At 58.7% G+C, this 23490-nt stretch overlaps 4 protein-coding genes across 5 annotated transcripts; 2 read left to right on the forward strand and 2 right to left on the reverse strand.

Moving 5' to 3' along the window:
* Positions 1-144: 144 nt before the first annotated feature.
* Positions 145-11040, reverse strand: C2CD2L (C2CD2 like). The gene is given in 15 exon segments (XM_026680976.2): positions 145-2307; positions 2500-2785; positions 2990-3123; positions 3785-3886; positions 4192-4354; positions 4812-4939; positions 5113-5177; positions 5443-5557; positions 5660-5777; positions 6073-6189; positions 6485-6595; positions 6807-6926; positions 8318-8413; positions 10522-10753; positions 10755-11040. Coding segments are annotated over 15 exon segments (2145 nt in total). The 5' UTR covers positions 10886-11040; the 3' UTR covers positions 145-2080.
* Positions 11041-11131: 91 nt separating this feature from the next.
* Positions 11132-14739, forward strand: DPAGT1 (dolichyl-phosphate N-acetylglucosaminephosphotransferase 1). The gene is made up of 10 exons (XM_026680977.2): positions 11132-11202; positions 11658-11816; positions 11896-12016; positions 12104-12317; positions 12397-12543; positions 12635-12719; positions 12978-13166; positions 13573-13660; positions 13761-13916; positions 14225-14739. Exons 2-10 carry the CDS (start codon positions 11662-11664, stop codon positions 14288-14290), a joined length of 1221 nt encoding a protein of 406 aa, XP_026536762.1. The 5' UTR covers positions 11132-11202; positions 11658-11661; the 3' UTR covers positions 14291-14739.
* A 663-nt stretch (positions 14740-15402) lies between these two features.
* On the forward strand, positions 15403-17291 carry H2AX (H2A.X variant histone). The gene has a single exon (XM_026680981.2). It carries the CDS (start codon positions 16707-16709, stop codon positions 17136-17138), a length of 432 nt encoding a protein of 143 aa, XP_026536766.1. The 5' UTR covers positions 15403-16706; the 3' UTR covers positions 17139-17291.
* A 460-nt stretch (positions 17292-17751) lies between these two features.
* HMBS (hydroxymethylbilane synthase) lies at positions 17752-23412 on the reverse strand. Of its 2 annotated transcripts, none has more exons than XM_026680979.2 (14): positions 23295-23412; positions 22936-22989; positions 21497-21569; positions 21342-21391; positions 21134-21189; positions 20826-20903; positions 20500-20577; positions 20104-20179; positions 19533-19646; positions 19337-19375; positions 18893-19012; positions 18756-18809; positions 18439-18525; positions 17752-18195 (listed from the first exon to the last, which is right to left on the reverse strand). In XM_026680979.2, the coding sequence occupies exons 3-14, from the start codon at positions 21534-21536 to the stop codon at positions 18025-18027; spliced, it is 963 nt and encodes a 320-aa protein (XP_026536764.2). In that variant the 5' UTR covers positions 21537-21569; positions 22936-22989; positions 23295-23412; the 3' UTR covers positions 17752-18024. The 2 variants fall into 2 exon arrangements, with proteins under 2 accessions (XP_026536764.2, XP_026536765.1); XM_026680980.2 differs by having other exon boundaries at positions 23102-23407.
* Between the last annotated feature and the right edge of the window lie 78 nt (positions 23413-23490).

Here is a 23490-nt window from a genome sequence, read left to right on the forward strand (position 1 = left end):
GTGCTGTAAGAAATTTGCAACCAATCATTGACTTGCCATTTTGAATTTCTTGTATCTTAAGGTATAAAAATAGAATGCCAGTCTTTCTCAGGACTCCTCCCAGCCCCTTTGCTTCTGATCAGAAATAAAGCGATAAATTTCCACTTTCCTCGACCCTGTGTTGTTTATTGGCCTTGTGCCGGATAAGCAGATTACAAATTGGTTCTTGGCCATCACTTTTATTGCACGGATGTCTCGACTTTTTCCTCCCATAAGACGGCTCAGACTGCCCCCTTCCTTCTCTGGGTGACAGCAAACATTTCCTAAGCAAGAGGAAGGGCATTGAAGTTTGACATGTTAAGGGCAGCTGGTTAAAGCCAACTTGTCCAGCTGCCCTGGGGTCAGTCCAAGGATCCTGCTGGTCAAGCTCTGAGGTGGATGTGGCAGGCGAGGAGGCCCCCTGCCTCCCCACTCTGTTCCTAAACCAAAGCAGCAAGTTCCACAGAAGTCAGAATGCAGAGCTAACTCTTTATCTTCACTTGCCCCTCTTAGAAATGAAAAAAATGGGACGCCCGGATCCAAAGGGTTTCAAAAGTAAATCTACAAGTAATCCGATCAAGATTAGACAAACGTGGCAAAGGAACCACATGGGCAAATACAGAGTTATCTGCAACACTCGGACAGGCATGAGTCAAGTCACAGGGTTGCAGCCAGCAGGAGGCCAGGAGAGAAATGCAGCACAGCTGGTCTTCACAGCAAAGTTGTACCAATGACTTCAGCCTCAAAGACTCTTCGGCTTTCCCTCCCCCGAACCAAACGGACAGCAGGGACAGTCATGGAAACTGCCCTCCAGTACCAGGGTTCCCAGGACACCCCGGGGGGGGGGGGAAGGGTCAGCAGGAGCAATGTGCCTGCTGAGTCCACCTCCCTGACCCCACCCCTGCAGGAAGCTCTGAGGCCCTGGCACTCCCGCCTGAAGACCAAGGCCAGCCGGGGCCTTGCCTGCCAGGGAGGGGGGCACTCTCCATATGTGGGGAAAGCTGCAGGCCTCCCTTTCCAGGCACCAGCCTGTCGCCCTGAGGGACCGGCTGACCCAAGCAGTCAGAAGAGAAATCCAGTGGAGGGTTGGGGGCCTAGACAGGGTTCAACCTGCAACAAGGAAAGGGCAGCCACCCCCTCCTCAAATTGCCTTTGACCACCTCCACCCCCATTTCCAACGAGAAGCGTGGGGTTTCAGCAAAGCCTCTCCCAAATTTGTCCAGAAACCTGACTTTTAGGTAACGAAACAGTGATTTCCTTGTTGCCCCACCCCCAGTCTGTTTCCAGGGACCTGCTGGGAGGGGCCAGCCCAGCCTCAGCAAGTGTCCTCCCCCGATTCATGCGCACTGCCAGTCGGGGTCAGGAGCGGCATCCAGATGGACGTCAGGACACGGGGCAGTCCAGCCTCTCTCTCTTGGGGAGCCCCAGGGCTGTGTCCAGCAGGCAGCACCTCCTTTCTCCCCCCTCCTGTGCCTGGCAACAGACAGGGAACTCAGCAAGGGGCCTCCATTCTGTGCCTCCACCAAGTCTGCACCAAGGAAGAGATCCAGCAAGCAGCAGCAGCAGCAGCAGCAGGCGACTTCTGCTTGGAAGCTCTCTGGCTCACTCCTGGCAGCAGCCAAGGAAGGACCTTCGGGAGCCTCCTCATGTCCCATGAACCCTCAGATGCCAAGGAACCCCGCTACTGGCCCTTGCTGTTCAACAGAGCCTGGCAGGCAGAGTGGTGAGGGTTGGATAAGCCACCATAAAATCCTTCTCCGTAACACACACACAACACACACACACGGATTTCAGATTCAGGCTGGAGGCAGGCCATGGGGGCTTCCCCCTCCCCACCCAGGCTAAAAGAAGGACGCTCAGCAGATACTCGGAGGGGTACATTACACTCCTCATGCCACCAAGCGTCCATTTCCTATGGCTATTGGCAAGACCTGCCCGCCTGCCCGCCAGCCTTCGCTCCCTTTGCACAGGAGGACAGGGGGGTTGGGGCCACGGTGCATAGACAGCAGACAACCACTGGTGACGGTCGGGGGCTTTGGGAGACGGCCGACACAGCAGCTCCTCAGGGCTTCTCCACCGACGGGGGGGTGTTCCCGTTGGATTTGCTCTTTGCCCGGCCCTTGAAGGAGAAGCGCTTGATGAGGCGCCGAGAGAAGCTTCCGGATTTCTTCCTGGGGGCAGAGGCGCTGCCGGAATTGGGCAAGTCATCATGCGACTGGCTCAGGCCAGCCTCCTTCTGCTTGTTCTTCCTCCGGAAAATCAGCTTGGTACCACTTTGCAGGAAGCCCACTGCAGCCGCAGGAGGAGGAGGAGGAGGAGGAGGAAGAGGAGGAGGAGACCATGAACCTGTGCAGGAGCGCCAAGCCCCCGTGGTGCTGGTTGGAGAATGACTCAGAGACAGACCGCCTCCCAAACCCTGGCTGCTCGTGCGGAAGAGGGCCAGGAGGCCCCTGCTCAGAAGACAGCTGCCCCCCCCCTCACCTTTGTGATCCTTCAGGCTCCGGGTCTCCAGGGCGCCTGTTGAGCCGGTTTCGGATTCCACGTCCTCCACAGAGGGTCTCTCGGAGATGTCTGAATGGGTCGTTTCATCCAGATCCTGGCTCACCATCTGAGGGGAGCATGAACTTCCCAGCTGCTGCGTGGTGTCGCAGGTGCTGGGTGGCGCATATTCTGACAGGCCAGCCAGGAGGGAGTCTTCCTGCAGGGGACTCCGCAGGGACACGGCATAGCCAAGGGAGAGGGCCGTTTCGTCCTGGGCGATGGGCACCTGCACAGAGTGGGACAGAGGGAAGCTGAAAGTCGGGGGCGGGGGGTCCCCTCATGTCTGGTTCCGACTCCCCCCGCCCAGTTCCTTCTCAACAACAGGGCTTCCCAGGGGCTCTGGAGTTGGGCAGCACGGAAGCCCGATCCAGTGAATAAGTGGAAATAAAGAAAGCCGTGTCCATTGCCAGCCAGATGCGTTGCCAGTTACCTTGGAAACTCCCGAGATGATCAGCGTGCTGCGCTTGGTTGGAGTCTTCTTGGCAGGCTTATTGGTCAGGTCCGTCAGCTGCCTGATGGCTGTCTCGGCCACCGGATCCAGGCCGTTGGACACACAGCTGCTTCCTGGGGGAGAAGAGACACACTGCTCCCACATGCCAATGGCACAGAGTGGCTCTGGCCAAGCCCTGGCTTTGTACAAGTGCCAATGGCTGAGAGGCACCGCTTCTCATTGGAGCTTGTTCATTCATTCATTCATTCAATCAATCAATCCATCAGAACAGAGCTGGAAGAGGCCTTGGGGGTCTTCTAGTCCAACCCCTTGTTCAGGGAGGTATTGAATGTGACAGTGCCCGATTCTTCCTCCAGGCCAGCCAGAAAGGCAGCCGAGACCGAGAACATGCTGGCTGGCGCAGGTTAACTCAGCAAAGTGCACACAGGTTTAAACAGCATGCTGAGCCGTTCTTCCCATCCAATACTCGGAGCATTTCACCAAGGTAATCTGGTGCCTCCCAGTTATTTCGAACTCTTTCCCATGCTCCACAGCTCTTTTGCCCAATTGGGCAATCCCAAATAACTGGAAGGGACCCAACTGCTCTCCTCTTTGGAACTGGCTCCCCTCTCCATGCCTGGCCTCAGCCCAGGTCGGAGACAAGGAAGAGAGTGAAAAATCACAGGCGCACCTGCTTCTTCAAAAAGGCCCGCCTTGTGCCGAAGGGGCAGCATCCCACCAGCACCGTCCATCTCACCATCTCCCCCATTGTTGTTTCCTGACAACGTGACTCACTGCTACTGCAGGGAGATGCTCTGCTGGGGCAGCCATTTTCTGGAAGCATCGTGGTGACCTTCTCTGTAACTTCCACTTTGGATGGAGATCTGGAGGGTGAATCTAGAGTGCAGGAGAAAGAAGGGTCAGCAGAGACCTCCCTTCAGCAGCACCTACGGAAACGCAACGCCCCTGTTTGGCACTAGGACGAGGCCCAGCTACATCCTTCACAGAGAGGAGGAGGGGGCAGCTGCTGCTTCAAGAACAACCTGGGCCCTGGGGCAGGGCTCCTCCCACTCGAAGGCTGCTCTCTCCTCATCACTCAGGCTGAACTGGTGGCGTCAGATCCCTGTGAACAGGAGGCCACTTGGGGTGCGCTCCAGCCACATAAACCAGCCGGCTGACGGCTTGCAATTAGGAGAGCTTACCCAGCTTAGAGTCCAGTTTGGGCCTGGACTGGATGGTGGTGACAGTGGTGACAATAGTCCCATCGGGCATTATGGTCCGGCCCATCTCGATCTTCTTGGTGGGAGTGATGCTGGGGCGCAGGGAGGAGGCAGCCTGGAGCTCCGGCATGTCCTGGTGGAGCAGCTGCCAAGACAGCCAAATACGAGTCAGAAAAGCACAGACGATACCTGAGAAGCCCACCTTCTGTCTTCACACACACAAAGACCCACCAAGCCTCAGCCACCCCAGACTGTCTGCTCTGGAGCTCACCGGCCAAATCCCACTGCCCACTGCCAGCAGTCAGCAGTCAGCAGGCCGGAAGATGGAGACCTCTGAGATACGATGGGGAACATCATTCTCCCCTGTGCCCAGAAAGGGGGCTTCTAGGGGGCTTATGGCTTGAAAAAGGCGGCATGGGGTTTCTATAAGCTGTGCAGACGCATCCAAACATTTCCCCACCTCTCTTGTTTGGACTCCTCCCATCCCTGCGCTCGGGGCTTAAAGCTGAGAAGCCAGGGGTTGAGTGGAGCAGACGCAAAACGCCAAGCGAGGCAGGCAACCATGAAGCAGAGTTGAGCCTCTGGCCATTCTGGCCTCTCACCTCCACGGCAATGGCTGCTGCTGGGGGCAGAGCCCGGGCGGCCCCTGGACTCAGCAGGTAGAGCTGCTGCCCCTGCGGTTCTTTGGAGGAGGGGTCTATGGGGACAGCCACAAATCCCAGAAGCACGTCTGCAAGGAGAAACCCAGCGTGTGAGGCCCACAGAACCGCAGCGGCCCTTCCTCTCTCAAATGCCAGCTGGAGCCTCCCAAGGGAGACACTTCCAGCCCCGTTTCTGCTCTTCCAGCCAAGCCCAGCCCCGGCTCCGTGACCTCCCTCCTGCAGCTGCCCACAGGCGACCTACCCTCTCCGGAAGGGCTGCCTTCCAACACTCTCAGCACCAGCTCCTTGCTCCGGGGACCCAGCTCCCTGTCAGGGCAGGACGGAAGGAAGCAGTCAGCCAATTCCCTTCCTGGACCAGGGCCCAGCGGCTCCAGGGCAGAGCTCTCCAAAGGAAGGGACAGGCCCGGAGCGCAGGCTGCCTGCAGGGGCGTGAGTGGGGAGCAGGGCCTTCCCCACAGGGCAGGCAAGGATCGGCCTGGCGTCCCTGCCGCCAGCCGGGACTGGTCCTCCCCCTTTCCCCAGGCCCTCCTTTCCCCACGTGGCCCAAACACAGAGCCTCAGGGCTCCTTACAGAAGCAGCTTGCCGGGCCACTCCACCCCAGCGCCCGGGCTGGCCGGCACGGGGGCCGTTCTCTTCTGCTGCCGAGGGCTGTCCAGCTCCACCTCACAGCACAGCAGCCCCTTTCCTGCAAGGGAAGCCAACAGCGGGGCAGTCAAAGCTCGCCTCCCCCATTTCCCCACAGACCCCCTGCACGGCAGGAGAAGAGAGGCCAGCCACGCCCAGGTACCTTGGCTCTCCCGGGGCCCCAGGTGCAGAGCTCGCAGGTGCTGGAGCAGCAGTTTGGGCATCAGGAGAGGCGCTGAGCTGGAGAGGGATCCCAGGGGCAGCCGGCTGCTGCTGGTCTCCTGTGGGGCAGAGCCAGGGGGCACTAAGTAGCTGGCTGGGGGGAACCTCCCCCCACACAGCCTCTGAGGTGGCCTGTGGGAAGTGCCAGAACTGCTGCCGTCCTTCGGCGACTCAGCTGGCCAGTCTAGGTGAAGCCTTTGCCCAGAAGAGCAAAGCGGAATTCTAACCAAGAAACAGGATCCTTTCCAGAGGCTGCCCCGGGTTCAAAGGAAGCAGGCGGTGCAGGTAAAGGGGGCGAGCAGCGGGAAGGAATGGGGCCCTCTTAAGCCTCCCCTCTCCACCCTCCACCCGTACCGTGTTGGCATTCCTAATGCCGGCCTTCAGGTTCACCATCATGGCAGGCTGGGTGCTGATAATGGAGTCTTCAATCAGATGCTTGATAATAGACAGGTCTGCCTTCCCATCGTTTTCCTGCAAGGGGCAGCAGGCAAATTAGGCCAGGCCAGCCGTTGCTGCGGCGAGTTCCAGAGGAGCTCAGGGAACCGTCTTCCTCTGAATTTCGCGCTGAACTACATGGACCGGCCACATCCCCTGGCATCCTAGGCAGGCAAAGGGCCACACATTCCCCCAGGCAGCCCCACAACAGGCTGGTGGGCAAAGGCAGCGGCTGGCAAAAGCCCCCCCCCGGGCCTCCTTGGCAGAAGCAAAGCAGAGCTCCAGGACGGGGGGCTTTCATCCCCCCTCTTCGGCCCCTCCCTTTGCTTACACAGTGTGGCTGGAGCCTCGGCGGGATGGAGAGCTTCAGGTCAGGCCTGTCTTTGAATGCCCAGGAGACCAGCAGCCCCTCGCCCTCCACCTCCTCCAGGCGGATCTCCAACTGGCCAAAGGACAAAGCTGAGGTCAGTGCAAATGGCCAGGCGGAATTATATACAAACACCCACAATAAATCCCACCAAGGGCTGCCCAGGTCACCGATGCAAGGGTGCAAAGGCCAACCTGGCATCCAACGCCAGGGCCCAAAGCCACCCACCCCTTCCTGCCCCAGGCAAAGCCTGGGAGGGTTTTCAGCCCCCTCCTGCCTCCTTCACCTGGGCCTGCTGCACAGCCAGAGAGACGCAATAGGTGTCCATAGACACGGCTGCCGGGGACTGCTGGGCAACCAAGACCGGGAACTGCAGCGTGTCAGTTGAAAGGAGACAGTGCAACACCTGGGGAGAGGAGGAAAGGGAGGGCGGGCAGTCAACGAGCATCTTCCCAGAGTAGCAGCAGCAGCAGCAGCAGCAGCAACCCCACAGCACACACTACCTCAGCCCCCTCCTCCCCCTCCTCCCCCTCCTCCGTCTATAGTCAGAGCAGCAACAGTAGAACTCAGTAACTGCCATCCCATCAGCTTTAAGCTTTTGGAAAGAACTACTGAAGGTAACTCACTGATGGGGGTCTGGAAAAATGGCTTTAATCAAGTATTCCTGCCCCATTTCCCTCCTGCAGTCTCCCCGCAAAGCTCCTGCAGCTGAGAAGTCCCTAAGCCTAGTGAATAACAGTTCTTGGGGGGCTTTCAGCAAGAAAACAGGAGGAGGAGCTGTCACACACACACACACACACACACACACACGCAATCTTAGCGGAAAACAAGTTAATCCGCTCAACTCCCGCTCTTAATCCAGATCCCTCTTCCAGAGCTGCTCTTCATATTCGATGCAGCTACATCCACACTCACTGCTGTCCCATCGCAGTCTCTGTCTAACTGGGAGTTTCAAGCCTTGGCTGAGCATCATCACCCCCATTCAGGGGGCCCTCAAGGGAGTCCCCCAGGGGTTACGGTGCTCCCTTCCTTCCAGCAATACTTCCAGAGCAAAGCACTTATCCGATCAGCTGACGTCCCAGGACTGTGGCCTCCTTATTTTCAGAGCTTCCTGGCAACTTAAGCCTTCGTCTCCAAGCCGACATCTGGTGCCTGCAAAGAGCAGCCCCTCCCCCTCCTGCCCCTTCTGCAGCCCCCCCCCTTCCTCCTGATCTGGGCTCCTCCTGCAGGGGCCACGGGATTGTAGGTAGCCTGCTGTGATCTAAGAGGTCAGCTGTCCCATGCCGGAGGGCAGTTGCCAAGGTCAGCCTCCCCAGCTGCTTGTCAATGCTTTGGCAAACCCTGGAACAAATAGCTCTTCCCCCCACCCCCACCCCCACCGTTGCTGCTGACCTTGTGGCCACAGCCAACTCCTCCAGGGACAGCAGCCGTTCCCATCCCTCTGCATTTAGACAGCTCCCTCAGCCTTTCTGGGGACTTCTGCAGCTTCAGAGAGGAGCCCAGCCCGTGGCCCTTGCCCACAACCAGAAGGGGGGCTCCTCACCCACCCTGCATCCTCACCCACCCTGCATTTAAACAGTTGCTGGCATACTGAGGCATCTCAGGCCACAAAACCCTCGGGCTCTCAGCCGGAGTCTGTGTGTGGAAACTGGGGGGGGGGGAGGATTGCCCAGAAGCCCCCTTCCCTGGAGTCCAAGCATCCCCCCTCAGCACGCTGCAGGATGCTGGAAAGCTTCCCTGAGCAGGGAGGGAGTCTGAACGGCGGGTGGTGAGAGATGTAAAAACCGGAGGACTCACCATCCTGTGATCCGACTGGTCAGTGCAGGTCACGTGGTTGATGGTTACGGCTGGCAACTGCCGAGGACTTTCCTCAAACGTGATCTGGACTGAGCTCTGGGAAGAAGAAAGGCTGGTTAGCCCGCAGGAGGGAGCCCACGTGACAAGGTCATGTTTGTAGTCCGGGCTCTTCTGCAAGGCCAGACAATGTGCCCCTTGCTAAGGGCATCCAGCAGGAGTCCAGATGCGCCCCCCTTCTTGGGCATGGACCGACTTCAAGCCATAGTCCAAGCTAGAGCATCCAGGCAGGGTGCTGGCAATGTGCAAGGCTTTTCCCAGCTGAATGTCGGCCCCTGCTGAAGCCCTGCACATCGCTTGGGCTTTGGCCAGAACACCAAGAAGGAGAGATCCTAAAGCAATCCTGCTGGATCTGCCTGTTCAGAAGGAAGTGAACTTGCTCTGCCCTCTGGAGATATCCAAAATAAATGTGAGACACCTCCAGTGCTCGGGAACATCTGGAAATCCCCACCCCCGTTCCCCCTGAGCATTATTCCTAGGGATCAGCTCGCTCCAGGGCAGCCGCCCGCCCTCCAGCTCGTGGGTTGGATGCAGCACCAGGTGAAGCAAGGGCCAAGTTGCCATGGAGCTGGTGCCGGCATGCCACCTCTCAGAGAAGGATGGCAGCTTGGGCTGCAGGAAGGGCTGGCCTCCCCTCTTCCTTGGCCTTTGGGTCTTTGGGGTCCTCCCTGAGTGGGGGAGGGGAGGCTGGTGGCCTCCTAGTCCTGATACAGTCACAGCCCCAAAGCAAGAGATCCATTTTCTCTGCAAGAGGGGCAGCCAGGTGCTTAAGATGCAGAACAAGGCAGCCCCCTGCCAGGTCTGCAATACAGCAAACGCACCAACTATTTCTGGGCTGAATGTATACCGAGGAACTAGAAACCTAATCAAAGAACAAGTGAACACGATGCCTGTTACTATGCAAATGGCGCAGGGAAATTAGCTACGCAAACGGAACAGCTCAATTGGAGCAGCCTGCCAGTCCCAAGGGGGCCAGACTGTGCTGCACTTGAAAAGCCTTCTGGTGGTTTCTCTCCTTCCCAAGCGGAGCCAATCCAGCCCCTGTGGACGGCAGCCCCTCCTTGCTCCTGCCCTGCTTCAGGGCTGGTCTTGCTGAGGGAAGGCCAAGAAAGGGGGCAGCACAAAAGCCCTGGCATGAAAAAACATGAACCCTGGCCAGCACTGAGGCCTTGCCCCCAAACCCTGCTGAGATGGACCTCTGTTCCTGCATGCCGGGCGCTGTTTCTCTTCAGGGATGTTTCTGCGTAGCCTCTGGCTACTGTCCACCCGGTCTTTGCTTCTGTGACTTTCTGTGAGGAAAACCAGATCCTCCAGCTGGCCAGAAGGACACTCGGGATAGCAAGCTTAATTGGGAGCTGCTGTGGTGCTGACCCACCTTTGGTTTTGTAAGAATAGTGGAAGAAACCGGCTAGGGGGAGGGAAGTGGGGCGGTAGGAGAGAGCGGAGGGTGAGGAAAGGAAGCCCAGCAGTGGGAGGGGAAGCAAATGGAGCTCTCCCCTTCCTCTAAGCACCTGTAGAGGAGGGAGAGGCAAGCCTGGCCTTCTGCAGGGCCCCTGGCATCTCCCTGTCTGGCGGCCCATTCCAGGCTGCCCCAAGAGCCCCAAAGCTGGCCTGATCCCAAACCCGGGGAGGGCCGGCCTCACTGAGCAAAGGCAGTTAAGGCAACGGCACCTTTCCCAAATCTTCATGCAAATGCCCGGAGCGGGCTCCAGCGGCCTTTGGTGCCTCTCCGGGAGGAAACGCCTCCTTCGGAACTTGACCCGGAGGGCAACAAGGACGACCGAGAGCTCGGCCAGGAAGGGAGCAGCACTGCGGGCAGAGGCTCTCCGGCCCCTTTCCTGCCCGGATCCCCATTTGAAGGGGCCGAGAAACGCTCGCGGCCCGGCAAGGGGCTCCCTCCTAAGCAGGCGCGCTCTCTCCAGCAGGCCGGCCAGCCTCTCCGAGGATTAGCCCGAAGAAGCAGAAGCCGGCCAAGAGGGCTCCATCGGCCCCTCATCGCTCCGCGGGGCGAGCCGGGCTTCGGGCCAGCGGCTGCTGTGGGAAGAGCCGCCCGCTCCCTCCGCTTCTCGCCCCCTCCGTCCCCCGCCGGTGGGCCGGTCGGCCTTGGTGGGACAGGGCCGGAGCGCAGCCCCTCCCGGCCGGCTTACCCCTTGCTGGCGGGCCTGGTCGTTGAGGGCGCGCAGCCAGGCTCGCTGCCAGTTCTCGCGGAAGGCGCGGAAGGCGAAGAGCGAGGCGAGCAAGCCGCGGGCCCCGGCCGCCGGACAGCTCCCGGCGCCCCCGCGGCCCGAGCCCAGGCGCAGCACGGCCGCCCAGAGGCCGGCGGGGGCGGGGGCGGGGGCCGCCTGGCTCCGCGGGGCTTCTGCCGCCCCGTCCGCCGCCGCGCCAGAGGCTCCGGCCGAGCTGCAGCAGCCAGGCCGAGACGGTGAGCAGGGAGACGGCGAAGAGCAGCACCAGCGCCGCCCAGCCCCAGCCCGGCCCCGCCGCCGCCGCCGCCGCCGCCGCTCCTTCCATGGCGCGCCCGCCGCTTACGGGCCGACCAGGGGATGCATGGCGAGGCGGGCGAAGCGAGCGGGGGCAGCGCGGCTCGCCTCCTCCTTCCCGGAGCCGGCGCGGAGCTACAGGGCAGCCGGGCTCTTCCGCCTCCCGTGACGGCCCAGCCGGGCGGGGCGCCGCGGCGCTGAGAGGGGCGGGCGGAGGGCTGGGCAGGGCTAAGGCCGCCGCTGCCCGCCCCGTGGCCGGCTCCGCCTTCAAGGCGCCGGACGGGACGCGGCTCGGCTGGCACCTGCCGCCGCGAGAGGGACGCCGAAGGGCCCCGACCGATCGGCCACGTAAGCGCGGCGGCCCTCAAGGCGGGGAGGGCGGCGGGGGTCCGGGGCGAAATCCCCGCCCGCCGCTCCGTTCCCCGAAAGGCTGCGCCGGGGAGGCTGCCTTCCAGCCGGGCAGGGGTGGTCGGGGGTCGCCCCGCTGGAGCCCAGCCCGGGCAGCGCGCCAGAGGGCGGCGGGGCGGAGGCGGCTCCGGGCCCGCTCCCTCGGGGCTCGGCGTCCTGGGCTCGGGCGCGACTGCCGGCCAGCTGCGCCTCGCTGCGCCAAACGTCGCCCGGAGGCGTCTGCCAGGCTGCGGCCCCTTTAACTGACGCCCCCACCACCCCCCGCGACCCAGCCAGCCGGGTGACGTGGGGCCACGTGACGGGCGGACCGCCATTTGCAGCCAGGGCAAGGGAAGCCCCGCGGGGCGTCCGGGCGGAAGGCCGCGCTGACTGCCTGGGCCCTTGGCTCCCCGCAGGGCGATGGGGAAGCTGCCGGTGGTGCCGCTGCTGATCAACCTGGGCGGCTCGGCGCTGGGCTGCTGGGCCACGCTGCGCCTGATCCCCGCCTTCCGCGAGCACTTCCTGGCGGCGCGGCTGTGCGGGACCGACCTGAACAAGCCCTCCCGGCAGCCTGTGTGAGTGCGGGGCGGGGGGCGCCGGGACGCGGGGGCGGGGGGCGGGGGCGGGGCTGACCGGCCGCGCTCTCGCCCGCAGCCCCGAGTCGCAGGGCGTGATCAGCGGCGCCGTCTTCCTGGTGCTGCTCTTCTGCTTCATCCCGGTGCCCTTCCTGAGCTGCTTCGCCGGGGAGCGCTGCCAGGCCTTCCCGCACCACGAGGTCAGCCGGGCGGGCGCCGGGGAGGGTCTGCGGGCGGGGAGCCCCGGGGCGGCGGCGGCGCTGCTGACCCGCCCGCCTGCCTTGCAGCTGGTGGCGCTGGTGGGCGCCCTGCTGGCCATCTGCTGCATGATCTTCCTGGGCTTCGCCGACGACGTGCTCAACCTGCGCTGGCGGCACAAGCTGCTGCTGCCCACCGCCGCCTCCCTGCCGCTGCTGATGGTCTACTTCACCAACTTCGGGAACACCACCATCGTGGTGCCCAAGCCCTTCCGGGCGCTGCTGGGCACCTACCTCGACCTGGGTGAGGCGGGGCTGCCGGGGTGCCGGTTGGCGGAGGGTCACTTGGGGGGCTCTGCTCAGCGCCTCTGCTTCCCCCGCAGGGATCCTCTACTACGTGTACATGGGCATGCTGGCCGTCTTCTGCACCAATGCAATCAACATCCTGGCCGGAATTAACGGTCTGGAAGCCGGGCAGTCCCTGGTGATCGCGGCCTCCATCATCACCTTCAATATTGCGGAGCTGACAGGTGGGTGTGCAGGTTCTCCCCGGCTCACTGCAAGGGCCGGTTGGGCCCGCCAGTCGCCTAACCTGGCCGCTCCTCGTTTTCCTTCTTGCAGGGGATTGCAAGGATGACCACGTCTTCTCCCTCTACTTCATGATTCCCTTTTTCTTTACCACGCTGGGGCTGCTGTACCACAATTGGTAAGACACACACACACACACACACACACCTTTTTTTTTAAGGCCAAGGCTGGCCTGTTCTCACAGCAGGATCTGCACTCCTTTCAGGACAAATTGTGGGCGTCTGGAGGGGCCACACAGCTCCCCTCTCTTTCCTGAGAAGGAAGAGATGGTCACCTCAGCAGCAGCCTGGAAACAAAGACCCCTTTTAAGCGCTTTATTACGCCCAATGCTTCCTTCCGCCTTCGGTGGCTGCCACCTCTGCTTTCTCTCCTGCAGGTACCCGTCCCGTGTGTTTGTGGGAGACACCTTCTGCTACTTTGCTGGCATGACCTTTGCGGTGGTGGGCATCCTCGGGCACTTCAGCAAGACGATGCTTCTCTTCTTCATCCCGCAAGTGGCTAACTTCCTCTACTCGCTGCCTCAGCTTTTCCACATCATCCCATGCCCCCGCCATCGGTTGCCCAGGTGAGAAGGAGGAGCCTGCCTGCTGCTTGGCTGCACCCTGAGTTAAAGCCAAAAAAGGGTGTTTCCTTTCAAAGCACCCGTCCGAGGAAGGCTGTGGTCCCAAGGCAAAGATCGGAGCTGTAAATCCCATTGGCTAAGATCTATATTTTCCCTGGCTTCCCTTTCTCCTTTCCCCTGTCCTATCCTTCACATTTCTGAAGTGCACCTCTCCTCAGAGGGATTTGTCAAACCAAACTTCACAAAGGATCTTCCGGCTCTTACTCAGAACTATTCCTTTTCTTGGGGCAGAGAAATTCCCGCCTTGATCAGGTCCCCTCTGCGGTTCCTACTATAGTCAAACTTCTGCTCATCCTGGCCTTGGCTACATCCCCATTTCCCTTCTGACTGCCTCCATCTCTGCCTTCAGATTCAATGCAGACACAGGGAAGCTGGAGATGAGCTACTCGAGATTCAAGTCAAAGAACCTCTCTCCTTCGGGAGCATATACCCTCAAGGTAACTGTTAACCAAAATGGGCAGCAATCTTCTGAGAGTGTCTTGGCTCTGCCTCGGGCTGATGAAGTTTATCTGATAAGTAATCTGTATTTCTCCCCAGGTAGCTGAGAAACTCTGCCTGGTGGATGTGCGCCAGGGAACGGACAAAGATGGAGAATTTACAGAATGCAATAACATGACCCTGATTAACTTTGTGCTGAAGCTGATAGGACCAACCCCTGAACAAAAGTTGACGGTTCTGCTGCTGCTAATCCAGGTAAGGAGCACAAGGGGTGGGTGGGGGGGAGGCAGCTTCAGTGATGCTCCCTTGGAGGTAACAGTTATGCCCTCTTCAACAAAACCTACTTAGGGGAAGATTAAGCAGTTTTAGTTTCCATAGCACACATGCTGTTGCCTGTCTGCCTTGGTATGTTATGTGAAACTGCAAAGCAGGATGCATAGCCAGGGGTCCTTTGCAACCCAGCAGTTATGGTGAGGTGAGCACAGCCTCGGTACGATGAGTCATGAGCAAACAGCCAGGCTGCATGTTTGCACTATCATCCCTCCTCTCCTTTCTGTCTTGAGGTTGCTGGTAGCTTGGTAGCTTTTGGTATCCGGTACCAGCTTGTGCGGCTGTTTTATGACGTCTGAGCTGACATGTGGCCATTTGCTGCTCCTCTGTACCTGTTGTCCATTCCACCTGAGAAAAGCCTGAATGCTGCCCCGCCCAGGGCACTTCTAAGCTCCTGCCAGAAGTTGGGATGCTGCTGCTGCTGCTGCCGGAAAGATCATACCAACCAAAGGGTCCAACTGTCGGCCTCTCCTGACGCAGCTGGGAAGCAACATTTGGGCCTCTTGCATCCTTGGGAGGGACTCTAACGGAGTCAACACCTGTAGCAACAGGTGAAGCAGGGGACACTCAGCTTTATAAATGGTTCCTTGCCCTTTACTCCAGGGGAGGACTTGATTTTAGTTTCTTCACTTTGGGCTGAAAAGAACTTCTTGTGTTTGAGATATTGCTCCAAAGCCTGTTTAGAACTGCTGTACTACCACTTACCCCACAAACTTTGCTGGGTATAAATTTGTACGGTGTTTTTCTACACCCCATTTTGTTCCCAAAGTATTTATGTGCTGAACTGCTGTAGAGGAGTGGAGTGGAGACCAAGAAATTTGAAGACAGGGTACAGGCAGAAGGTGAGCTGGAGAGAAGCTGAGAGGGAGCAGGGAGAAAGCAGAACTGCTCAATTCCTTCTTTGTCTTTGTTTTTATGCAAAAAGAGGAAATGACCTACCAAAAGTTGCACTGAGGGAGATAGAATAAGTGTACAAGTCAAAATAAGAAAGGAATTGTAAGAGAATAGCTATCGAGCCTGGGGAAGTACAAACCACCTGGGCCATATGGTTTGCATCCCAGAGTTCTGAAAGAGCTGGCAAATGTAATTTTGGAGCCACAGAATGTAATATTTCAAATATCTTGTAGCTCAGGGAAACTACCAGAGGACTGGAAAAGGGATGATGGGAATTCCAATCTATAAAAAGGGGGAAATGAATCCAGGAAATTATTGGAAAATCAGTTTGATGTCAATACATGGGAAAACCTTGGAAAAGATAATCAAGCAGAGGATTTGTGAACACTAGAAACAAACAAGGTGATTACTAGAAGCCAGCATAGGTTTCTTAAAAACAGATCATGCCAGACAAACCTTGTTGCCTTTTCTGATAGTGACTAAATTAGTGGACTAACAAAAGGCCGTAGACATAGTATACTTGGACTTCAGTTCGGCATTTGATAAAGTGGGCTACAACCAACTTCCTGGTAAGATAGAACAATTTTGGATAGACAGTACCACCACCAGATGGATTCTCAGTTGGCTGACGAACCACACGTAGCATGTTGTCCTCAATGGAGCTACTACTAAATCTACCTGGAGGGAAGCATACAGTGGGATACCACAAGGTTCTGTCTTCAACATCTTAATAAGTGTAGTAAATGGGGGGATAGAAGAACTCGGCAGGTAACACCAAGCTGGTATTGCTAACACCTGAGAAGGTATACTGAGCCCTATCTAACAAGGTGTACTTTCGTGGTGAGCAGTTAAGGTCCTGCACAAAGGCAGGAAAAACCATAGATACAGAATAGTTGATACCTGGCTCAACAGGTCTAGGTGAGAGATCTAAGCATCCACCACCACAAGCACGAGCCAGCGATGTGCTGCAGCTGCCAAAAAGGCCAATGCAATTGTGGGCTGCTTCAACAGAGGGACAGCATCAAGATTACAAGAAGTGATTTTGTACAGCTTTGTGCCGCACCAATAAGACCATAGTAGGAACAGTGCATCCAGTTCTGGCCATCGTGACACAGAAAAGATGCAGGGGCCTTAGGGTGCGGAGAAGAGCAAGGCAGAAGATGCCATAAAAGGGTCCGGAGACTAAATTGTATGAACAGTTGAGGGAGCTGCGCATGTCTAACAGGACAGGAGGATTGGGGGGTGGGGGGGATGACGACGACAATAACTGTCTTCCACAACTTGAGGGGCCATCACAGATGAGGGGATTGGTTTATTCTCCAAAGCACCAGATGCCAAGACAAGGAGTAATGGGTGAGAGCTTGTTAAAGAGAGATCCATCCTAGAACTCAGACATTTTCTGACAGTGAGAACAATCCGTGGATTAGCTTGCCCCCCACAGTTGTGGGTGCTCAGTCCCTGGAGGTTTTCAAAAATAGACTGGGCAACCATTGGGCAGGGGTGGGATGAGGTTTCCTGCCTTGAACAGAGGGTTGGACGAGATAGAAGGCCTCTGAGGGCCCTTCCGAGCCTAGGATATTTTGTTCTATCGCTCCCGCTGGAGGCGTCTTTCTTCCGGAAGGACTCTTTCGAGGAGGCTCTTCACCAACCTTTGAAACGCGCGCGCTGCTTGCTCAGTGGCCCCGGCGCTAGCCAATGAGCAGAACCGCGGGCCACGGAGTCCAATCAGCGGCCGCGGAGGGCGGGCCGGTGTGAGAAGCGCGGGCCATATAAAGGCGGCGCGCCGGACGCGGCGGTTCCTCGCTTCCTTGGGTGCTGGTGATGTCGGGTCGCGGCAAGGCGGGAGCCGGCAAGGCGCGGGCCAAGGCGAAATCGCGATCGTCGCGCGCCGGACTGCAATTCCCGGTGGGCCGCGTGCACCGGCTGCTGCGCCGGGGACACTATGCGGAGCGGGTCGGAGCCGGCGCTCCCGTTTACCTGGCGGCGGTGCTGGAGTACCTGACGGCCGAGATCTTGGAGCTGGCGGGCAACGCGGCGCGCGACAACCGCAAGACGCGCATCGTCCCGCGGCACGTCCAGCTGGCGGTGCGCAACGACGAGGAGCTCAGCCGCCTCTTGGGCCGCGTCACCATCGCGCAGGGCGGCGTCCTGCCCAACATCCCCGCCGCGCTCCTGCCCCGGAAGGCCGCTGCTCAGGGCGGCGGCACGGCGGGACGGAAGAAGGGGACCCAGCAGGCCTCGCAGGAGTACTAGGCGCGCAGGAGGAGGTGGCGGCGGCGCAACCGGAGACCGAGCCGAGGCTGCGGAGATGGACGAGCCGGAGGAGCGGCCCCCCTGCGGCCGCCACGTGCTTGGACTTGGGCTGGGCGGCGGGAAGGGGCTGCTGGCGCCCAATAAAAGGACGTTTCTTCTTAAGACAGAAGAAATATGATTAAATAGAAGGAAAGGGAGTAATAAAGAAAAGTTTTGAAAAGATATGAAGTTGGTAAGATAAATATATATATAGAAGTGTGATATTTTGGAATCATCTTCTTTTCAAATACGATGGCTTATTTGTTTCTTCTAGAAAAGATACTTTATGTGACTACATCCTGTGTTTTGCTTGTGTGTGTTAAAAAATTAAAGTTTGTTTTTTTAAAAAAAAAACGTTGAAAGCGCGCGCTTGTCCGGCCGTCTGTGCTGCTCTCCGCGCGGCCAAGCTGGGGGAGGGGACTGGAGGGGAGCTCTGAGGCCCGGGCGCAGTGCCCCGCGGGGGTGGCGGCGTCACCCCACCCTCCCTCCCCCTCGAAAGCGGGCCTTTTAGCGCTGCTCTGGCGTGCAAGAATCGGGGGGAGGCTCGGCGGAAGAAGCGCCAGACTCGGGCCTGTCACGTGGTCTATCTCTTTAATCGGTTTTAGCGAGACTTGTTGCGAGTCCCAGCAGAGTCCCAACTTTACCGCCTCTGCCTGAGCAGCCCAGGGGTCTCTTGGCGGCTGTGCAGATATGGGCAGTTCCGGCCCAGACCCTGCATGTGGTTTCCCACCAACGGGAGTTCCTTGCTCCCCGGCAGTGCAGTGGCAGGTCATCCCTTGCTCCTCCCCTCTTGCAGGAGGGATGGACAACTGGCCGGCGTCATAGCTCTCCCAGGAGGTGGTGCCCATCATGCACTGCTGAGCTGCCTCGCCACACTGAGGATCTGTTTGGCCCCTTTGCTCAGCAGCAGATCAGCCACCTCCTGCCCCAACCTCTCGGCTGCCTCCTGAGCAAGGCGAGGGATGCTCCTTGCTGTGATGCCAACATGTTGGAGGTTGTCATCTGGACCGTCTTCATTCTGAAAAGGAAGGGCAACCCATGGGCAAGGTTTTGGGGTAGAGGCCACAGCTCACCTGAAGGCCAGGGCCATGACGTGCTGGGACTCCAGTTGAACTGACAGCTACCAATAGGGAAGCACCCCCAGAACATGCCCCAATTTGCACCCTGCAGTAAAGTGCTGATATCCTAGATGACCAGCCTGAACCCCCTCCTCGTAAAGGAGAGTTCCATCTCTTCCCCTGAAAGCAACCGAGACTGTTACCTCTAGGGAAAAATTCACATTTCTTTGCATGGTCTCTTGCAAGCTGTCAGAACCATCAAGGCTATAAACTGCTCCAGTCAAGTACAGCTGGAGAGGGGAAAAGAGGGATGATGCTGAAACTCAACTGCAAGCAGAATGGAGGGAAATGCTGCCGTTTGTGGGTGGCCCTCCCCCCTCCATTTTATTCCTTTAAGAAAGGTGATCTCTCTCAACCGTCCCCGTCCCCCCCCGCCTCTGCACTCTGTTGGGGTCTGCCTTTCAGCAGAAGCCAGGAAGCGGGGGGGGGGGGGGGGGGGGAAGCAGCCAGTTGCCTTTACCTGGCCATCCTTCAGCAGGGTGCTCACGGCCACCGGCACGCTGCAGCCTCCTTCCTGCGGAGGAAAGCATGGGCTTGAAGGCCGGGCTGTTGGGCCTCGCTTCCAAGGGCCTGACCAGCTCAGCCTGGGAGACCTACCAGGTGCTTCATGAAGGCTCGCTCAGTGATGCAGCGCAGAACGGTCTCCTCATCGTGCAAAACAGAGACCATCTCTAGGATCTCCTGGTCTTTGGCCCGCACCTCCACAGCCAAGGCGCCCTGGAGGAGAGGGCAGTAAAGGAGGGGGCTTTTCCTTTCCTGTGATTCAGGGCCCCCCCAATAGTGCCTTCTCCTCCTTCCTTAGGACCTGCATCACAGTCCTTTTCTTGGGGTTTTTCATCCCTAACCAAAAATGTCCCTTTGGCAGGGGCACAGTCATGTCAGCTGGGGGGGGGGGGCGGGAAGGGCAGAAAGGCCCAGAACACTAGACATCCAAGGTCTAGGGCTTCTCCAGAGGCTGGGGTAGAGAGATCTGGGGCTCCACTGCCAAAAGGAAACCTGGGAGGTGCAAATGGCCAGGCAGGAGGTGGCCCCATCACTCACCTGCCCAACCGCATACAAGCAGTCCACGGGGCTCAGAATCTAGAGGGAAGTGAGAGTCAGCAACAGGCCCCATATCTTAAAATAGAACACTAAACACCCTTGTTGGGCCTCGGAGGGAGGGAGAACTCCAGGCCCACCCAGCCCCTCTGAGGAGCCAAACTCAGCCTTTGCCAAAGGCCAACCCCCTGCCCCTCACCTGGCCAATGCGGCTCCCCCAGCCCATGCGCCTGAGCCCAGCTGCCGCCAGAACCAGGGCGCTGAAATCCTCCTTGTCATCCAGCTTCTTCAGGCGGGTGTTCAGGTTGCCCCTCTGGGGGAAGGCTAAGCAAAACCAGGAGGGCACTGCAATCCCGGATTTGGGTGGGGGTAGCTGATCCTTCTAAGCCTCTGAGGGAGGGAGAACTCCAGGCCCACCCAGCCCCTCTGAGGAGAAACACGGTGCCTTGAAGAAGGACCGGCCTGGCCAAGAGGAGTCAGAACCAGCAGTTATCTCAATCATTTCAGGATAAGGGGGGTGATTCAGACTGACTTTTGCTATGAGTTGGACCAGTGTATCTCTGATGCTGTTACGGTTTTTCTGAGAAAGGCCAGAGCAAGGAGCTAAGCAAAGCCGCTCTTGTTCCAGCAGCTGTTTCCCATTGTGGGCAGGCAGTTTTCGACTTCTGCCTAATTGCAAGCCATCCAGAGGTGCTTTGCCAAGTTTGGGTGGTCAGAGAAACCAATTGAATAAAGGTGAACTTGGGCCCTCCTGAATCATGAAAGGATACAATATCCTTGAACTGCAGCCTAGGGAATTTCCTTTTCAGCTGAGCTGCACGGCGAAGTGAACTGGTCCCAATTACACTGCAGGAAAACCCAAACTGAAATGAGCGAGGCTACTCAACCCTCCTGCATTCCACCAAGGTCTCCCAGGGCCTCCCCCCTCCTCCTCTTGCAAGCTACAACCGTTGAAAAAGAGACTGGACGGCCGCCTGCCTCGAATGCGTCTCTTGCTTGAGCAGCAGTTGGCTCAGGCGGCTGCCCAGGTCCTGTTCTTCTATCTTCTGCTTCCCAAGAAGCAGGACGGACACCCCCCCGCCCACCCGCATAGCCTGCTAGAGCATGGATTCCAGGTGGGACTCGGGGGGCAAGGCCAAGGCCCTGCTCCAGCCAGCTCTCCTCACCTCTTCTCAGGGAGGCTACTGAGGGTTTTGCCAGCATGTTTGGGGTGAAAGACGACTGCATCGTGGGGGTTTTCTCTCCTGAAAAGGATGCAGGAAGACATCTGACTGCTTCAGAAACACCCCAAGGAACCATTAGCAAAGGGAGAGAAGATCCCACAGGCCAAGCAAAGAAAGACGCCCCAGGCCCTCTCGGCCCCCTTTGCTCCCACAACACTCCCCAGGCACCTCTGCTTTGACTGAGTTGACAAGCAAAAGGGAGGCGGGCAGGTGGGCAAGGCAGCCGCTTGGCTCTGCCAGGCAGGAAAAAGAGAAGCGCTCAAACTCACTTGCAGATGGCACCAATTGTGAAGCCTGGTGGCAGGGAAGTGGGCAGGTCTTTCAGGGAGTGAACCACCAAGTCCACCCTAAAAGAAAGGAGGAAACAGGCCAGGCCAGCCATGGGCAATCCGCATCATGCCAGGGTGAGTGCTGGCGTCTCCCCTGGCAAGCGGAATAGCCAGCAAGTACGGTGCAGCCCTTTTCCAGGGGACTCACATGAACCTGGGCTGCTACTGCTCCCATGGGGAGTCGGGCTTTGGGCCCGTCTCAAGAGGACTACCAGTCTTCCACAAACCTTCAGAAAAAGAGCACTTACTCGTCTCTTTCCAGTGCATTTTCCAGCTCTTTGGTGAAAAGGCTTTTCTCTCCAATCTGTTGGGCAAGAGAAACAGGAGGGGAACCCTTCCAGTCTTGCAAGGCACTCTGCCTCCAACCCACAGGGCTCTGTTGCCACATAGCCCAGCCAGACAGCCCTGGCTGTGTCTCGAGCCAGAGGAAAACATCACATAGGCAGAGGAACAAACCTTGGATAAGGCTGTGTCCAGAATCCTGTCTCCAGTGGTTGACATGGCAACTATTAGAGAAGGAGAAAAATTGGAGGGTAAATATGCCCTCGTCCTCCCATCTTGCTCCTAATATACCTGCTTGGGCTGCCTCCACCCCTTCCCCAGATGCTCACCTATCTCGAAGTGGAGGTGAGGGTGCTGCACCTGGAGCATCTCCACTACACTGTCAGTCTGGATACGAGCCAGCTGCAATGTTGAGAAAGGAAGGCACTCAGAACGGGCCCCAGCAGAACAAAAAGACAACAGTTGCCTGCCTCCCGACACGAAGGAGACGCAATCACAGAGCTCAAGCTTTCTGCTGTGTAGGTAAGGGCCCAGGCAAGAGCACAATCCTGCCCCTCTATTCTACCTGCGGAAATGGCTTCTGGGGGGGCCTGTGTGCACAAACCTTGTTTTCTGACCTCAAGCACCACTATGGAAAAACAGTGCTGGGACATCCTGACCTGAACTCCATCAGGCATTAAACTCCCCCCTGAACAGATGAGCCTGGAGGGGGAAGACGCTGGCTGTGCTGGTGGGCAAGAGGGAAGGGCAGTGCCTGGGCCTTGGTGGGGGAGCTGTTCCCCCTTTCTCCACCCACCCAGCCCTTCCTCGATCTGCTAGGCTCCTCCCCATTCTAGTCAGAAACTGGCATGTGGAGATTAGCTCTAGGTTACAAGGGCAAGGCATTATCAGTCTTTCCCAATCCTGGATCTTCGGGTGGATCTGTCAACGCCTCTGCCTGGGCTGGATTTCTGTGGCTAGAGAAGCTGCTTTCGTGTTACTGTCACATTGCACAAGTTTCCTAAGCCTTCCTTGTTTTCCACCCCAGCTCTGAGCCAAAAAGGGTTGTGCTTCTTCCCACGCTAAAGAAAAGAGAGCAAGACTTGCTCAAGTTACTCAGGATGGTCCAACTGCCAAAACCTTAGTTAACCTTGCCTGCCAAGCAGAGGCCAACGATGCCTTATCGGCTTTGTACCAATAAAGGAGAATATTTGTAGCTCAGATTTTAAATGAGGGGTCCTTGGTGGTCTCTGGGATTGTTTTCTTGCATAAGTTTCATGACTCAAATAGATAACATCCTCAGTGCTAGAGGGTGAGAAACAGCGGGCACTTCATGCACTGCTCCCAGAGGTGGATACTGGAATCTGCTCCTATGGAAGAAGTTGCGGTGGGTGCAAGAGTTGCCCCATCACCCTGCAGCCCAGAAATGCAGCTGCAGTTCAAAGAGCTGGGTGCAACTGCTCAGGGGTTGACTTGGGCGGCAGCAGCAGCTCCCCCCCCCCCACCGCCTCCCAGGCAGCTCCACAGGCACCTTTTGCTCTTGTTGGGGAACAGCGGGGTCACAATCACCCCCACCCGGGGCTAACAAGGGAGGGAGGGAGCCCCCCCTCCTTCCACTGGAATGCCCCGCCTGCCTCCGTTTTCATCTTGCCCGATTTGCAATAAACGGCGGGGAGTTTGTGCAGATTGCGGCGGAAGAGAACTCAGCCGCTCAGGCCAGAAACGCGCGGCGCGATCGAGGCCCGTGAACCGTGCGACCTGCAGGGCCTCCGCCGCCGCCCCCCCTCACCTGGCTCTTGCGGGTGCCCACGCGGATGCTCCGGCTCCTCGGGGCGTTTTTGTTCTGCAAAGAAGGGTCTCCCATTAGGCGCAAAGCGGGGCCGGGAGGGGCAGCTCCCGCCGGGAGCAAAAGCCTCTCCGCCCGGGGACCCCCGCTGGCCCCGCGAGCCCCTCACCTCCGCGGCCATCTCCGGCGGGCTCCAGCGCTTGTCAGCCCGAGGCCGGGCGGCTGCTTCCCTGCCAGACTCGCCCGCCGGGGCCGCCCCGCTCTGCTGTCCGCGATAAGGGGGAGGGAGGGGCGGGGGCGGGGCGGAGAGGCGCGGGGAAAGGGGGCCGCCACGCGGAGGGCCGGCGCCGGGCGGAGCTCACCGGGGCCGGGGAGGCGACGGCGGGCCGCTCATGCCGGCGAAAGAGCGGCGGTGTCCGGCGGAACGAGAGCCGGGATCGGGATCACCACGCCGGACGGCCTCTCCGCCCGCGTCACTTCCGGGGCTTTCGAAGCCGCCCCTTCCGGTTCCCCGGGCCTTCAACGGAGGGACACGGGGCGAGCGCGGAGGCCGCGGCG

The sequence above is a fragment of the Notechis scutatus genome, chromosome 7 (genome assembly GCF_049901735.1).
Source record: "Notechis scutatus isolate UNSWTSFEM ecotype Mainland chromosome 7, rNotScu1.2, whole genome shotgun sequence".
NCBI lineage: Eukaryota > Metazoa > Chordata > Lepidosauria > Squamata > Elapidae > Notechis > Notechis scutatus.

Coding starts and splice junctions, on each gene's coding strand:
- DPAGT1 (XM_026680977.2), top strand. CDS start 11,662: ATGGGGAAGCTGCCGGTGGTGCCGCTGCTGATCAACCTGGGCGGCTCG. Junction 12,544..12,634: donor CAATATTGCGGAGCTGACAG/GTGGGTGTGCAG, acceptor TCCTTCTTGCAG/GGGATTGCAAGGATGACCAC. Junction 13,167..13,572: donor CCCCGCCATCGGTTGCCCAG/GTGAGAAGGAGG, acceptor CTCTGCCTTCAG/ATTCAATGCAGACACAGGGA.
- H2AX (XM_026680981.2), top strand. CDS start 16,707: ATGTCGGGTCGCGGCAAGGCGGGAGCCGGCAAGGCGCGGGCCAAGGCG.
- HMBS (XM_026680980.2), bottom strand. Junction 19,376..19,532: donor GGGGGAGCCGCATTGGCCAG/GTGAGGGGCAGG, acceptor ACTTCCCTCTAG/ATTCTGAGCCCCGTGGACTG. Junction 18,196..18,438: donor ATGTGAATTTTTCCCTAGAG/GTAACAGTCTCG, acceptor CTTCCTTTTCAG/AATGAAGACGGTCCAGATGA.